The sequence below is a fragment of the Dreissena polymorpha genome, chromosome 12 (assembly GCF_020536995.1).
Source record: "Dreissena polymorpha isolate Duluth1 chromosome 12, UMN_Dpol_1.0, whole genome shotgun sequence".
Classification (NCBI taxonomy): Eukaryota; Metazoa; Mollusca; class Bivalvia; order Myida; family Dreissenidae; genus Dreissena; species Dreissena polymorpha.
In genome coordinates this window covers 11,426,839-11,444,274 of record NC_068366.1, presented here as the reverse complement: position 1 = coordinate 11,444,274, position 17,436 = coordinate 11,426,839, and the positions used below count along the sequence as shown (strand labels likewise).

Genomic DNA, 17,436 nt, shown 5'->3' with positions numbered 1-17,436 from the left:
CCACATGTACACCAACCAGACCGAGTTCAACGTCAGTGTTGCCTTGGTCGCCACGTGGAGACACGTGACTGTCCACTCGCCCTACGAACCCGGATATGAGCTAGTTAAACATCAGGTACCATGCGAGTATAAATAGCTTTGTTGTCTGAAGTGTTTACCAATATGTGTTTACTTGTTATTCCCTGATGCTAACTTCACTGCAGATGTAATGTTTACGAAACTTTATTTTACAGAACTTGTCGATGCAGTGCATACTGGTGTCAGACGAGATGAACACCTATATCATGTTCAACTATGACCAAGAACAATTTAGTATCAGACCATTACCGGAAGTGCCTGTTGCTAGTGGTTACACTCATGTGGATTTCCAGGGCACCATTCTGTCTGATAGGCATAACTTCACAAAACTTAATCAAGAAACCAATGTCATTCCAGGTACCTCACAACGCTTCCTAAAAACAAATATTATAATATTGCGTTTACTGTAACATAAGCGTGTCATGCTAAAAAGACACATGTTAAGGTTCTTCCTAGCAATAGGTTCCATCTGAGGACCGGTAATTAAGCGAAAGTCGAAATTCAGAATTAAAGAAAAACTTTCATACGTCAGACAAAACTTGTTTGCAATGAAGTGTTGCTTGCGTTGAAGATATCGCGCATAGCTGCAAATAGTATGATACAACTATCAATGCGAATGTAATGAAAAGTAATTGTCGGCATGGACGCAAAGACGTTAGGGTTCAGAGTTTCCGTAAAAGATGTGCTGGTCTTACCGGTATGCATGCTTTGCATGGATAAATACTGCCATGGTGGTTACAGAAACTGTTCGTTTATTTGCTCGTCTTAAAAACTCATACGATTCGCCAAGTTTAACAAGCATTGTTTGTAAACGCATTAGTTTGCATTAGTTTTTATCCGTAACTAGTGATTAAAAATAGTTTTCGCTAATGTACATGAGTTAAACACAAAAAGACCTTACTTAATCAATGGGTCATTTTGATTTCAATAAGTGTTCTCAGTATCTCAACAACTCGGGGGAAAACATTTTATCTCTGGAAAGGGCCATATTGTGAAGGACAACACATGCTTGTCTGCAATACCAACAAAGCTTGCATAAAAAATCCTTCCAATCATATTGCGTTACATGTTTTTTATTATTTAATGAAGCTATCATTATTGAATAGAATGGATTTAGAATTATATACGATTTCGGATAAGACGGTTTTTCAAAGTTGCGGCAATCCGGATAACACCGATTGCTTTAGTTGTTTAAGCTTCTTTATGGAGATTCGCTTTGAAAAACAGGTTTGTGATAGGTTGGCTGAAAGGTCACGGAAGATAACCTGAAATAGTTCGTTCCACATTCATCGAGCGTAGAATAGTATGTGCAATATTTTATTGAAATTGAGAAATGTTGCTGATAGGGAATAGAGATATAAACGTACAACGTAATTATTATTTAATTAACCACTGCATTTGAATCGTGCAATTGAATTTATAGGACTCCATGGACGATGGTTGTACAACGTAACTGTTGTCACCGACTCCATGCGAAATGAAATCATGTGCCAAAGGTTTTACCGAGACAATAATGTCACGCTAAAAGCTTGGATTCAGAACCAGTTGGAGTATGCACTGCCCTGTCCGTGTCAGGAGGTGCTCATGCTGGAGGTACGTAAAAAACGGAATGTTTTGTTAATTGATTAAAGGAAATGCATGTTATTAGTGTATTATTGCATTACATTTGTAATAGTTTTATCGCTTACGCAGATGACACAAACGTTCGATTTTATTAATTGAAATGAAAATATAATTATGTAGTTTTTACAGAGACCCTTTAACTAACTTGCATAGATCGTTATTCTACCTACCTTTTGTCAATGATTAATTAGAACGATAATTTTCCTTAAAGGGGCCTTTTCACAGATTTTGACATGTTTTGAAGTTTGTCATTAAATGCATTATATTGATAAATGTAAACATTGGATCTAAAAAGCTCCAGTAAAAATCAAGAATTAAATTTAAAAAAGAAAAAAGGTAACCCTCAGCAGGGCTCGAACCACTGACCACTGGAGTAAAAAGTCTACCGCTTAGACCACTCGGCCATCCTTCATGATACAATGGCATATGTATTTTATACTTTATATAAGCAACCTTCGTAGTTTCACAAAATGTAACGACAACAACAAAACTCCAAATTATAAATTCGTTTCGCGTTGCAACGCTTTATAATTTTCAGGTTTTTAAATCGTCAGAAGATGCATAAAATGGCAATTTTAGAGCATTGTAAATGTTCAGTTATACTGTTTCCTCACAAATATCATAACTAAAACGAAAATTTGCGAATCTGAATCAACATTATCAATTTTGTCAATTGCCCAAACGTGAAAAGGCCCCTTTATGAAAAGACAAAATGCGCTAATTAATATTGATTTGTCATTCTTTCGAATATTAGAATAGCATCGCAATAATCGGTTCAATGATTCTTCGGACGCTCGTTGATGTGTGTGTTTATTAAAACATAGCATGACTAAACTTTATCAAGAAGGATTCAATAATAATATTATTATATTATATTATCTTAATAAATAAAGAGGGGAAGGTAAACAGTAAATATAAGTTCCATCAAGTTAACTATGAATTTCTCGCGTAGTTATATTAATAACCAATGCATAATTCACCACATTAAATTGCATAAATTTAATTGTGAAAATTTTGTTCAATAGTTCTACTGCATTTATTATCGCAAAACACATACAGTAAGTCAAAAGCAATCCGACTACTGTTGAAATGTGTATTACAGGACTACACATTCACCCGCAATGACTCCCTACGCCCTGGGTTTGGAAGCCACATGACATGCTACGAGTCCTGGTTCTTCAGCGCCTATGGAATCAAACAGAAATGCTGCTACATGTGAGTTGGCACATTAAGAAATAAATTACAGTTATTTGGTCCTGTCAATCCCAGTTACCGTTTGAAAACTATGTTATCTTTATTTTCTGTGTTGTTTCTTCAGAGATGCACGGTTAAGGACCGCAAGTCCTTATTGTGAGCTTAGACTGGTGTAATTTGCCTTTGCTACTGTTTAAGTTCCCCATGCTTCAAATACTCTCTTATTTACAAGGTTCAGCAAACTGCAGTCTCAGTACCCGGGTGCAGTGGCGGCAGAGTTTGAAAACAAGACAGTTGCAGAATTTCTCGAGAAAGGTTACAATCAGTGCTGCTCGCCTGGTGTCCGCAAGAAATACTGTAACCTGTACCAGGAGATAAACCCGCCTGATGACTGCTCAAGATACACGATAAGCGACGAGATACCGCTAAAGGCAGACATCATGCATGATGACCTTGGTGTTGAGAAGCAACACGAGGACGCGGCGGGCGAGGGGATGCTGGGTCACTTCGTCAGAAGTGTGCGAAAAATGTTTGGACTGTAAGCTTGACCACATACACATGACAATCATTAACAATGTAACCGAAGTGTGAAAAAGGGGGTAGTTATTCTTAATTGTGCATATATGATATGTGATGTAGCGTCTTCCAATTATATGTTTTGTAATTTGCACCTTAGTTCGATCTAAGAAATGTATTTTTAGTCAAACGCTTTTGATTGTAATTTCTTTTGAAATATGCTTCACTTGTTAAGTATAATTTTCAGAGGTTTCATTGGAATACTGTTATTTCTAGATACACAGTGAATGTATGTTTATTACATGTCTTGTCAGCGGGAACAATGTGACAATTTTTTGTAAACCTATAGGTAAACGTACCGCAGATGTCAGCATGAATGGAAAAATGACTGGTGTAATCTGTGTTTCTATTTGTTTGCTGTTAAGTATGTTACTTCTTACACGAGGAAGTCAGTGCAATTTGTAGTACATTAGTCATACTTTGGATTCGTCTAAAGGTGGTCTGCTAAATTTAATAAAGATAACTTAGTTAAAGATTTGTTAGGAATAATTTTTCATCGCAGAATGTTTTCAAATAACTTACAATCAGGAGTATTTATGTTTTGTGACAATACCTTTAACAGAAATGTAAAGTTTGTAACAATTTGAGAGGGCGCGTTTAAGACATAAATTTCTTTGTTCAATTTCTCAGGGTTCATTTTTGAACTATTTTCAAACACTAAATTATGTCCTTACTTATTGCAGAATAACCCAACCTTTGTTCAAGACTTTCTATAAAATAATCGAAAGATATGAGGTTGCACTGTTTAATCAACTATTATTGAAATTTAAAGATTTCTTTCACAAATATTTGTGCTTTTACAAAGAATGCCGAGTTCGAAAAAGATCTTGATTTCAAGATAAGGTACGGTTATATAACAAATAACATATATTATTTATGTTTTGCTTCATTGATTTAGTAATGTACTAAAATTATGTACATTTCTGATGAAAGCTGGCATATTATAGTAATAGATTTAATTACAGCATGAATTTTAAATGTTACAGAAGTATATATACATCCGAAAAAATGCCTATTTCATTTGCATTTTCTACACAAATTGTGAAGATGACATACACGATAAACACAAAACGTGATGCAGATTATTTAATAATAAATAGACCAGTCAAACTGCTGATAAACGTGATTGAGTTTAAAATTGTGTCTAGGAAAAGATGAAAGATCACAAAATGTACACAGTGTTGCTCAAAAGGGGGCAGGATGGAAAGCTGGACCATCCTAGTGACATAACAAATTATTTAATGAATCTAGGAATCCATGTGTCAAACAAATGAAATTAAGGTTTAAAATCATAGTCTCTCCATAAGCCATTTACCAAATGCAAAAATTTATTAAAATTTAACACATTTTTAGTGTTGACCAGCCAATAGGAACCGGAGGGGGATTTGGGCAAAAAATGGACAAAGCAGCAGCCCCATATCCCACCATAGATCTTTTCCTTATGTCAACAAGGGTCTAATAAACATTTTTTTAAGCAGAAGACCAGGTACAGTACAACAAATCACTGATTTCATAGAATCACATACATTTTAACATATAAAGTATTACACACACAAAAAAATATGCATTCATAACAAATAAGGCATTAAATAAAAAAAAATAACAGTAACAACACAGAATTCTAAACATTGTAAATATGTACATTGTGTCTGTTCATACAAGATGTTCACTTTTTTCTTTTCAACTCCTCAAACCTGCGCGAGAGGTCATCAAAGTCTACGTCTTCACCCCCAGAGGACTTGGAGCCCGGGGGGTCTGGCAGGATACTGTTGGGCACTGCAGGGAGTTCTGGGAAACTGTCCTCGTATCCACCACCACCCTCTGTAAGATAAAACAGACATGAACCTCATTTTAACCAAGTGGTTTAACATTTAAAAATCTGTTAAGTTGGTTTTGTACAGTCTGTTAACAATCAACTATTAAATATTCCAGGGCATTTATTGATCAATGATATTGGTTTAGTGGTAAATTTTGGAGCTGGTGAACAAAAAGAAGGATTTTTTCATTTTTCATGAAGAGAAATTAATCGGGTCCTGGTGGTAATCTTTTTTTTTAATTACTGAATTAAAATAATTTTGATGTTTTTGGTAAGGAACCACTGAATCAACATGCGTTTTTGACAACAAACTTTTAAACCAGTTGTGTTTTCCTCCTTAAAGACATATTTTCCACTATGTCATGGAATTTTCCCCAAGCAATCCATATTTCCACTAAATTGCCTTTAACATAAAATTGAAACCATTTTGTTTACCGGAAACAAACTGATGCACTGATGTAAATGAACGGAATTCTATACGAGTGAAAACGCAGTGTCTAAAGTTATCCCCTAGCTTAAACAGACCTTACTATTGGTTCGAAAAAGTAGTTGGACATATGCAATTTTATATTGCTATACACACATCTAATAACATGTATATCAAGATGGTAAATTGTTGAAAGCAACTCACAATCCTCTGCAAAAATGAAAAATAATTATCAAATTAACAACTGGCATCATAAAATGAACAAGAGGGCCAAGATGGCCCTAGTTCGCTCACCTGAGAGGAGTCGGTTCATTCAATCTTTACCAAATGTCAAACTTGACCTAGATATTGTCCAGACAAACATCCTGGTCAAGTATCATCATAATTTCATCTGCAAGTCATCATCAATGTACCTATGAAGTTTCATGATCCTAGGCGTAAGCATTCTTGAGTTATCATCCGGAAACCATTTTTCTAAGTTGAGTCACCGTGACCTTGACAGCCATTGTGTGAATACTTTTTTGCCACTGTGACCTTGACCTTTGACCTAGTGGACTCATTATCAATAGGGTCATCTGCGAGCCATGATCAATATACCTATGAAGTTTCATGAACCTAAGCTAGGCATAAGCGTTCTTGAGTTATCATCTGGAAACCATTTTACTATTTCGGGTCACTGTGACCTTGACCTTTGACCTAGTGACCTGAAAATCAATAGGGGTCATCTATGAGTCATGATCGATGTACCTATGAAGTTTCATGATCCTAGGCCTAAGCGTTCTTGAGTTATCATCCGGAAACCATTTTACTATTTCAGGTCATCGTGACCTTGACCTTTGACCTAGTGACCCGAAAATCAATAGGGGTTATCTGCGAGTCATGATCAATGTATCTATGAAGTTTCATTATCCTAGGCATAAGCGTTCTTGAGTAATCATCTGGAAACCATTTTACTGCTTTGGGTCACCGTGACCTTCATGATCAATGTATCTATGAAGTTTCATGATCCTAGGCATACGCGTTCTTGAGTTATCATCCGGAAACCATTCTACAATTTCGGGTCATCGTGACCTTGACCTCTGACCTAGTGACCTGAAAATCAATAGGAGTCATCTGCGAGTCATGACCAATGTACCTATAAAGAATCATGATCATTGGCATAAGCGCTCTTGAGTTATCATCCGGAAACCATCTTGTGGACGGACGTACCGACATGAGCAAAACATGGGGGGGGTGTTCATTTTTGAACTCAACTCTCATATCAAGGAAACAAATGTTCTGACCAAATTTCATGAAAATTGGCCCAAAAATGTGACTTCTACTGTGTTCACATGTTTTCACGATATAAATATAGAGAAAAATGCCCCGCCCACTGGCGCCCATGTTTTTGCACCGATCCCGACCATTTTCATACTCGTCCGAGATATCAATAAAACCAATGTTTTGACCAACTTTCATGATGATTGGGCAAAAATTGTGACTTCTAGAGTGTTTACGAGGTTTCTCTATAGCTAAATAGGGAAAAATGCCACTATATACATATAGAGAAAAATGCCCCGCCCACTGGCGGCCATGTTTGTTCACCTATCATACTGAGTATCTCGACCATTTTCAAACTCGTCTGAGACATCAATTGAACCAATGTTTGGACAAACTTTCATGAAGATTGGGCAAAATTTGTGACTTCTAGAGTGTTTACAAGGTTTCTCTATAGCCAAATAAGGAAAACTGCCCCGCCCACTGGAGGCCATTTTTTTCAACGGATCGAACCACTTTTGAACTCAACCAAGATATCATTAAGACAAACATTTTGACAAAGTTACATGAAGATTGGGCATGAAATGTGACTTCAACAGTGTTTACAAGGTTTTTCTTTTTTTTACCTAGTGATCTAGTTTTTGACCAGGCACAATCCAGTTTCGAACTCGGCCGAGATTTCATTGGGACAAAGCTTCTGACCAAGTTTCATGAAGATGGGACAAGAAATGTGGCCTCTAGAGTGTTTACGAGCAAATGTTAACGGACAGACGGACATACGACGGACAAAGACCGGTCACAAAAGCTCACCTGAGCAATCAGGTGAGCTAAAAAGCGTTAATGAAATTGGTGCATCCATCAAGAATTGAAACAAGAGGGCCAAGATGGCCCTAGTTCGCTCACATGAGAGGAGTCGGTTCATTCAATCTTTACCAAACTTCAAACTTGACCTAGATATTGTCTAGACAAACATCCTAGTCAAGTTTCATCATTATTGAACCAAAACTCTGGCGTATGGAGTGTTTTTGTTTTTGTAAGATTTGACGTGGTGACCTATATTTTGAGTTGACCCCCCTTACCAAATATCAAACTTTGCTTACAAAAATAAATAATATGACCAAGATTTGTAAAATCTGAAACAAAATTATGACCTCTAAAGTGTTTACAAGGATTTTGTATAATATAATAAAAATTTGGACAATCTAAGGGCAATAATTATGGCATTAATTATGTGATTTTGCTCATTATCAAACTTGACTGAGATCTTTCAGCAACTTTGATAAAGAATGCTTGAGAAATGTGAATGCTAGATTGTTTACAAACCAAATGTGGACGGGCATACGGCGGACAAAGACCAATCCTAAAACCTCACCTAAGCAATCAGGTGAGCTAAAAAGTGTTTCACCAATCTAGGCCATTTTCCAACTTGTCCGAGAAATCAATAAAACCAATGTATTGATTAAGTTTCACGATGATTAGCCAAAAAATGTGACTTCTATGGTGTTTTATCACAAGGATTCTCTCTAGTCACAAAAGGAAAACTGCCCACCCCCCCCCTGGCAGCCATGTTTTTTAACCGATCAGAACCATTTGCGAACTCATCTGAGATATATATAAAACTAATCTTTTCACCAAGTTTCATGATGATTGGACAAAAAATTTGACTTCTAGAGTGTTCACAAGCTTTTTTACTATAAAAATATAAGAAAACTGCCCCCCCCCCCACCCGGCAGCCATGTTAGCCAACTGACCGGAACCATTTCGAACTCAACTCTTATATCAAGGAAACAAATGTTCTGACCAAATTTCATGAAAATTGGGACAAAAATGTGACTTCTACAGTGTTCACATGTTTTCACTATAAACATATAGAGAAAAATGCCCCGCCCACTGGCAGCCATGTTGTTTCACCGATCTGGACCATTTTCGAACTCATCCGAGATATCAATCAAACTAATGTTTTGACCAACTTTCATGATAATTGGGCTAAAATTGTTACTTTTAGAGTGTTTACAGGGTTTCTCTATAGCCAAATAAGGAAAACTCCTCCGCCCACTGGCGGACATGTTTTTCAATGGACCAGAACCACTTTTGAACTCAACCAACATATCATTATGACAAACATTTTGACAAAGTAACATAAAGATTGGGCATGAAATGTGACTTCTACAGTGTTTACAAGTTTTTTCTTTTTTTTAACCTAGTGACCTAGTTTTTGACCCAGCACGACCCAGTTTCGAACTTGAGCGAGATTTCATTGGGACAAAGCTTCTGACCAAGTTTCATGAAGATCGGACAAGAAATGTGGCCTCTAGAGTGTTTACAAACGAATGTGAACGGACAGACGGACGGACAGACGACGGAGAAAGACCGGTCACAAAAGCAGGGCAACAGATAAGGTTCGTTTTATCGTTTTTACGATTTGTACTTGACAGAAAACGAATTGAAATTAAAAATCAATCGTACAGAAAACGATAGTGAAAATGGAAAACGAATTGAAATCGATTCTTCGTCGATTTAGTTATTCAGTTTTCCGCCGTACCGCGTTAAATTATAATTAGTGTATTGTAACCTTTAGTGCGGCCGGAATATTTTCATTTAGTTCATATAGACACCGTTTTAGGCCGGTGTAAATATAAAGTTACTTCCTCCGAAATAAGTTCGGGAAAAGGTTCTCTGTTAAACGCGGTCTGGTTTGGAAACTTTCATAAACGGCGTGCGCGCCTAATATTTTACAATTCGTTACGAGACCAAAACCGTCAGGAAAAGACATTGTGAAGATTATACTATCACATTAAATAGCGCAGGTGGTGACAGATTCTTCGTCGTTGATGGAGAGGGTTTGGCAATGTAGGTGAGCTCTGAGACTGAAAGGCAGGAGTGTTGAAACTGGTTAAAACAAAATGACTCCATCATCCATTTGTCATTATACAATTAGTACTAATATCGCCAAACAACCATTGCAAGTGTGAATTTATAATGACTTAATTGTAATAAGAATTGCTGAGAATTACCAATATCCAAAAATGAAGCGCTTATTCGATCCAGAAATACATGTATGTTTTGATCAAATTGTAAAAAAACTAGTTGACAAATAGTTCTGAGGGAAAAAACTAATTGTAACAAAAAGCTTGCAGTGAAAACTAATTGACCCGAAATCTTATCTGTTGCCCTGCAAAAGCTCACCTGAGCAATCAGGTGAGCTAAAAAAAGATACGAACAACAAATATTCATCATAAATTTACATAGTTAATGCGTGTCACGGAAGCAAAGGTGTTTGTTAATTTAGTCTTCTTATGAAAAACAAGATTTTACATTTGAAAATGGAAAATAAAAAACAGGGTTTGATAAATATGTTAGTAGATCTGTGTTTTATCAGATTTATATGGATTTTACTGCTTTATGTTTGTCTACAGAGTTTAATGTAATGGCATGTATATGAAATGGGAGAAATTGAGATGTAACTATATTAAATATATTTATTTAACTCAGTTAAATACATCAATAACACAACAATAACACTTGAATGTGCATGTTTACAGTTATACATATTTTACCCCTAACTGCAACAAAAAAGGGCTTTTGAAATGTTTCAACAACTCGGAACAAAATGAATTTAAATATATATTACTTGCACATTTTGATTAAAAGTTCAAATATATATCGATTTTTCATGCAAGAATTTCTTCACTCCCTGATTACATGTATATACTTACTCGGGAAGTTCATATTGGAGGTGTAGGGGGGTGGGGGTGAGTGCTCCTGACCCGCAGCAGGGGCTGATGGGGCTGCACTGGCCCCTCCATTCTGGTAACTGGCCCCATGTCCTGAGGGCGGTGTATTAGGGAGGGGCGGGGGTGCTTTACCAGCCTGGAATACACAATATATATAGGCCTCACTCTAGAAAAACAGGGTTTAATGCATGTGCATAAAGTAACGTCCAAGTTATCTTAACCCTTTTCCACTCTTATACCTATTTTGACAATTTTGTAATCCCTTAGAAAATCAAATGAAATAAAAAAAACTTAATTGCAAGAATCAAGTTTTAAAGGCTTCATTTCCCACCCTAAGATACTGATGAGCAGCAAACAGCATACAACATGAAGAGACTGCAAGTTACTGGAAGGTTGTTCTGTTTTTATGCTGTTTGTATATAGCACTTAACACTTTGCTTCTGAGCAGGAACTGGTTATCTCACCATTTGCTGAGGCGGTTGTGGTTGCTGTGGGTATGGTTGTTGTTGGGGTGGTGGGTAATACATCGCACTCTGGCTGGGTGGTGGCGGTTGCTAGTGACCAAAAAATACCACAAGAAACTGTGACTAAATGTTAAATGCATATTGTATCAAATAAGTTTTTGAGAAATAACTGTTTGATTCAATGCAGGTTGTGCATAGGTATTTTAAATTTAAACAACACTTACAATTTATTTATGTATTAATTAATTTGTATACTGACAACTACATGTATATTAAGAGATTGAAACTAAGGCCAAAAAAAAAAAAAATAGGTCCGTTTCCGGTCGCCTGACCATGTCTCCCGAATCGGCGCCGACCCTCACCTTTTTATTGGGGTCGCCAAAAAAATATTTATTTTTTTCATTTTCGTTCATGTAACATGTAATATCAAGCAAACAAATCATATATATATACAGGGATTTCAATAGACGCAGAATACTGCGTTTTGACGCGAGCAAATTAAAAACGACTCGCTTTTGACGCAACCCTGTTTTCTGCCGTGCATCATATTGACGCATAGAAAATTTGACACTTGCGTCAGTCAGTTAACATCTCGAGTTCCATGGTAATAAATCCTGTTGTGCTCCTAATTGACATTAATGTTTCAGTATTTGAAACTGGGTCTTTAATCGACAGAATACCCCGGGCGTTGTTTATCTTATCTCATCTCTCCCAATACACATGACACCGTCTAAATAGTGCGTGCGCACTAACTGGGTAATTAGCAGCAGTTATTACCAGGGCTCAACATTAACGGTTGTCCTATTGCCCCTGGCAAGTAAAAGTAGGGTCCGGGCAAGTCATTTTATAATATAGTTGTCTGCCCAGGCAAGTGCAAAAAAGAACAAACAGCATTTAATTTAGACTTTATTTAGACTTTAATTGCTGTAATCATTTTGTTAATGTTCAAAATTAAAAAAAGATTGCGTGGTGTATCATTTTAATCTTAATTAAAACATATGAGGCTTACAGTTAATGTGATATTTCATGTTTGGGCAAGTGGCTTTACGTTCAGGGCAAGTAGATTTTCTAAGTACTTGCCTGGCAGGGCAAGTTAGTTTTTAGGTTAATGTTGAGCCTTGTATTACGTTATAACCGCTTGACAATCCGATAATTGCAGGGTTTTTGCAGACTTTGCAGACGGCACAGTTAAAGAAAGTCCGCAAAATAATTAAAGAAAAAACAAAATTGATCAAAGGTCCATTAATAACGTAGATCCATTATTAGTCCAGCGAGTTTTGTCAGTTTGTTAATCCACCGATAATTACGAGCAACACCCATCTTATATAAACTGGAAGCACAGTTCATTTATCATACTAACAAGTCATAATACTTCACATAAACATTGAGAAAACACATTTCCTTGATTAGATGTAAATTATCCGAGTAGAATTAAATTGCTACATCAAGACCTTCGACATTGTAATGTAAATGCCGGATTATTGTAAATTAACATTCAACCCGCGTTCAATTCAAAGCTGGCGATTCAACAACAACAGATTCAAATTACGAGTAATGGTTATTCAATAATGGAGAAAGCATTAACTGGATTTAACAAACATTTAATTAGGTTTGTTAAACAAGATAACAACATGGAAAATTTGGATTATTAAAGTTAAACTACTACAGGTAAGGCATTCTTAAGTGTACATATTTTGGAAATGTATAGTATTCGGATAAACAGTAATAGATATACTAGATGTTCCATGCAGTTAGATTGTGTTTTGTTACAAAAGCTATCATAGCGATGATGATAATATACATGTAATGATGATAAATATGTGATGAAAAGGTGCTACCAGTACATATCTTGAATTACTTAAATCTGTTAAAAGACTTAAATGTGTTATGATGAAGTAGATTTTAATGAGCATTTATTGTTTTTACAAATAAACATAGTATAGTGATAGAAATAATAAAAGTTGTGAAAGGAACATGTTTTGTTTTTGAAAAACTTAGTCGATATTGTTGCACAAATTATTTATTTTTTGTCATTATCTTTGTGTACCAAATCATTACAATATGTTGTGTTATGTAGCATAGTATTGTTATTTAATAATTAAAGCATTATAACTTTTTAAGATATTGTGTTACTCTTAGAGCATCTTTTTATCTAAAAAAAAAATGAATAATACAGACAAAAACACAATTAACGCGCTTCAAAATTGACCCCAGCATTTTTCAATTTGACTCCTCAAAATTTCAATCCAGGGGTCATTGACTCCTGATTTCTAAAATCTATTGATATCCCTGTATATATATACATGTTATTCTTATTATAAGCTTTAGTAGCCTTCCATTCTAGTACCCGAGAATTAAAAAAAAATTCCCTACCTACCGACCCTGTTTTTTCCCCAAGGAGACCAGAAACGGGCCTTTTTTTTGGTCTAAGCTTTTCTTCCTACTTCATATCAGATTGTGTCACAAAAATTTGATCTACCTATAGAGAGATAATTACCCAATAATTATTGTAAATTAACTGATTAACAATTATAATGTAAAAGACTTTAATGCTGCACGCATGACTCCATTATCCTAGAACAACTACTGTGTTCTTATGAGCCTCCTTCAGGGAAAACTGGGCTTTATGCAGGTGCGTAAAGTTTTGTCCCAGATTTCAATGTACCCTACCTGGAAATAGGCCTGAGGCATCATCATGCCACCACCTCCTCCTCCTCCCATTCCACTTCCACCGCTTGCTCCTCCTTTTTTGCCATCATCCAGATCTATCAGCATATTCTCCGCAAGCAGTATCTCGTCCTGTCCCATCACCGACGGGTCCGCCTCAAACGGAACGTTATACGACTTGGCGATCTCGATCATGTATCGTTCAATCAGGATCTTTGGTGGAGCCTGAACGCCGAGTTTATGCATGACTTTCTCACTGACATTGTCCAGAGAGTTTGTGCGGCAGGCTAGTCCGTACTCTTTGCCGTATTTGATTGTGAGCTGATCTGCAATGACTTTAATCTCCGGACAATCTGTCTGCAGCCGCGGTGATGCCCAGATCAGGCTGGCTATGGCCTCCTCAAGGCCTGGATCCAACTCCCTGATATCAGAGACAAACAATAATTTGTACAGATGTACGTAGTTTTCATAACATCTAATAAAGCATTTCATAACATCTCTTAGAATTATCTTATAACTTTTGTCTTAGCTAACCGAGCAATAGTTTTTAGCTGACCAAGCAATGGCTACCAGTAATTGAAAGTTTTCTCTGCAGCAGAATCCGCTAACAAATGTCAACACAGTGATTTATCCCTTCAACACAAGGTTTTTTGGAGTAATTTGTTAACTCATGAAAATTAATTGATCTTGCTCAGGCTAGCTATGTTGACAACCTTTTACTTTTCTTGCAATTGTCAATGCTTAAGTACATGTACAAGTAGCAACATTCAATGAAAAACAAATTGCAAGGGCATTCATACTAAAACATTCATGTAATTCTTAATGAATAAAATGTATTTCCGGGACGTATGGCATGTATGATTTCCCCTGTGTTGGAACAGTTAAATTCTCCATGAAACAGTAGTGCATCTGATATACATCATACAAATAATTTAATTTCAGGTAAAACAACTAAAATGTGTCGCAGATAATGATAGCCAAACAACACATGGAAACAGACAAATCCACTATATTTCTACCATAGACAAAAAGACAAAGGACCACATTTCACTTGAAACTTTTTTTATGATCATCTCCACATGAAGGTCAGTCCATTGTGACAGTTTGAGCAAGATTCAGCCAGTAGTTAAAGAGTTGAAAAAAAGAACATTTTGGGACAAAATGTAATAGTCGACAAACAGACAAAGGGACATAATTCTGCCAAACATTAATGATACCAAAATTCCTTTACCATCATCAACACAGGCTATCCAATGTAAAGTTTAAGTTTTAGCAAAATGATTCTACCCAGTTACTAAAAGCAATATAAAAATTTATAAAAATTAAGCTATATGGCTTGTATACCAACATCTCTACTGACAAACGCACAAAGAACTTTAAACTTCAATAACAAAATATCACATTTTAACACTGAACAAGATTTAATGCTGCAAGTTGCTAGCTGATTCTAAAAGTTCAAAATTCAATTTGCACTTTTGGAACAATACATTCTAGAGAGTTAAAACAGACAAGTAAATAGAAATGTGTCAAAGACACCTGTACCCTCACAATAAAGACTATTCATGTAATTGTGCCATCCCTTGTCTCTGCTGAGCTTTTTAATGATCATCAAAAATGATCACATTAAGGTGACTCATTCAACTGTGATAGTTTGAGAGAGATCAACCATGGAGTTAAAGACTGAAGAGTTGAAGAGGGAAAAAAAATTCTGACAAAAATTGTCTAAATTCCTCACATGATGGTTAATACTCAACACGAGTCAGACATTTTACAAGAAAAAGAAAGTTCATGTGACATTTACATGTTAAAGAAAATAAAAAAACTGTTTAAAAAACAGAGCACAGGATGCACCGCCAATGACATCTAACTAGAATATTTTTGACTACATGACAACCATGCATTAATACATGCATTAATAGTATCATAGCATTCAACTTCAATTGCTTAAAAAAAGGAAAAAAACCTATTTGGAGTCATTTATAATTTTGTTTACGGATAATTTTACCTATGAGGAGTGCCTATGGTATGTCAATACTCACTTCTGTGTCTGAATCAAGCCAAATCTTGCCAGGAGCAAATCACAGTACATCTCCAACAGCTCCATAGCCTCAACCAGGTAATCTTCCCTGATGATATGCTCCACTCTGATTCTCGCCCTGTCATCCTTACCGCCAGCTATGTAGTCTGCTATTTCTTTTCTAGCTTTCTGGCCTATTTCTGTTTTCTTTTTCTCCAACAATTTTAAACGATTAATTGTCAGTCTTAAGTTGGTTTTCAACTTATTGTAATTCGCCGAACTGCTAAACATGTTTCCTTTTTACCTTAACACCTGTTCATAAATGAAACTTTCATCAACACATACAGTTTTAATGTTTTGAAATAGTCACAAGACTTTGAGTTGTTTTCGCTTATTTACCAATACATGTATTAGTCACTTCCGCGTTTTTTAAAAACCCACACCGTAGTTGACATTTTATGGTTACATTACACTTAACCGGCATTAAGACGTCGAAGACTTATGGCTTTAACTCGACGATGAAATTAGAGTGCGATTAATTGGATTCCATTTGCAATTTGTCTTTTACCAAAGGTTGATTAATATAATGATTAATACACAATAATAATATATCTTTGGTGTGAAGTTATGCCCATTTTGTCTTTTTTTCTAAAACATCAGTCACCATTCAAAAGACGCCCCACGAATATTGCGTGTACACACGGAAAGTAAATACAATATAAGTAATGCGAAGTATTACAATTAAAATTTAACCCAAATCACTGAACATATATACAAATAGTTCGCTGTTATTAATCTTGCTTAGCGAAAACCTCAGCATGATATATGGATATCAGGTCAACGGGAGTTGAGCTTGATGTTAGATACCAACGCGTTCTAACCGTTGCCAACTCTCACTCGTAATCTTCCTTGTTTTTATTTTATTGAATGCTAATGCATCAGTCAGCGAGGGAGCGATTGGACTTGACATGCCAATGCATCAGTGAGCGAGGGAGCGATTGAACTTGACATGCTAATGCATCAGTGAGCGAGGGAGCGAAGCTAGGCTCATAATGCAATCATAGTTTTTAAGATTTTCATTTGAAATTGAAAAACAATATAGAATTAGAAACTTTATACGTAATTTGGAATGTTTCTTTTGTTTTAGTTTTAATTTTGTTACAACGTGTTGATCAGATAATTTAAGTATCAAATGCGATAATAATTTTAATAACCGTGGAGGTCGAGTGTTTAAGACATTTGTTCCAACCCAAATGGGGAAAACATTTTTCCTGGTTTTTATCATTCCTCAACTTCATCATTGTTTTAAATTTTTAGATAGCTCCAGAGTTCCGATGGTTTATTTTAGCAATCTCATGCATTTATGTACCCTTCAACAATGGCAAAATCTGCGAATAAGTCCCATTATACATAAAATCATTTTTAAAGTTGACTTCATCACGTACCGAATTTTAGCATTCAGCGGAAAGGATTCAGGGTTAAAACCGATTGATGGCTAACCTAACTTTACATTAAGCCAATAATTAATTAAAAAACACATTTCAAAATTAATGTTCTCTTTTTATTATCTATTTAAAAAAATA

General features: G+C 35.8%; 2 protein-coding genes across 2 annotated transcripts in view; one reads left to right on the top strand and one right to left on the bottom strand.

The window, feature by feature from the left end:
- Positions 1-3,944, top strand: part of LOC127854088 (uncharacterized) — a 9,279-nt gene extending 5,335 nt beyond the window's left edge. The window contains exons 6-10 of the mRNA XM_052389080.1: positions 1-115; positions 234-435; positions 1,502-1,671; positions 2,804-2,916; positions 3,128-3,944. The exon at positions 1-115 is cut by the window's left edge and continues 224 nt beyond it. Of these exons, the coding sequence (XP_052245040.1) occupies positions 1-115; positions 234-435; positions 1,502-1,671; positions 2,804-2,916; positions 3,128-3,437 (910 nt within the window). The 3' untranslated portion in view covers positions 3,438-3,944. The remainder of the gene's footprint in view (positions 116-233; positions 436-1,501; positions 1,672-2,803; positions 2,917-3,127) is intronic.
- Positions 3,945-4,202: 258 nt separating this feature from the next.
- LOC127854090 (IST1 homolog) lies at positions 4,203-16,275 on the bottom strand. Its single transcript, XM_052389083.1, has 5 exons — positions 15,876-16,275; positions 13,840-14,257; positions 11,170-11,259; positions 10,688-10,841; positions 4,203-5,292 (listed from the first exon to the last, which is right to left on the bottom strand). The coding sequence occupies exons 1-5, from the start codon at positions 16,142-16,144 to the stop codon at positions 5,138-5,140; spliced, it is 1,086 nt and encodes a 361-aa protein (XP_052245043.1). The 5' UTR covers positions 16,145-16,275; the 3' UTR covers positions 4,203-5,137.
- Positions 16,276-17,436: the final 1,161 nt, after the last annotated feature.

What these genes read in the sequence shown, in the direction of transcription:
- LOC127854090 (XM_052389083.1), bottom strand. Translation starts at nt 16,144, where the DNA reads ATGTTTAGCAGTTCGGCGAATTACAATAAGTTGAAAACCAACTTAAGA. An exon ending in GGCTTGATTCAGACACAGAA is followed by an intron (nt 14,258 to 15,875) that starts GTGAGTATTGAC and finishes CTCTGATATCAG; the next exon opens with GGAGTTGGATCCAGGCCTTG. An exon ending in TGCCTCAGGCCTATTTCCAG is followed by an intron (nt 11,260 to 13,839) that starts GTAGGGTACATT and finishes TTTGGTCACTAG; the next exon opens with CAACCGCCACCACCCAGCCA.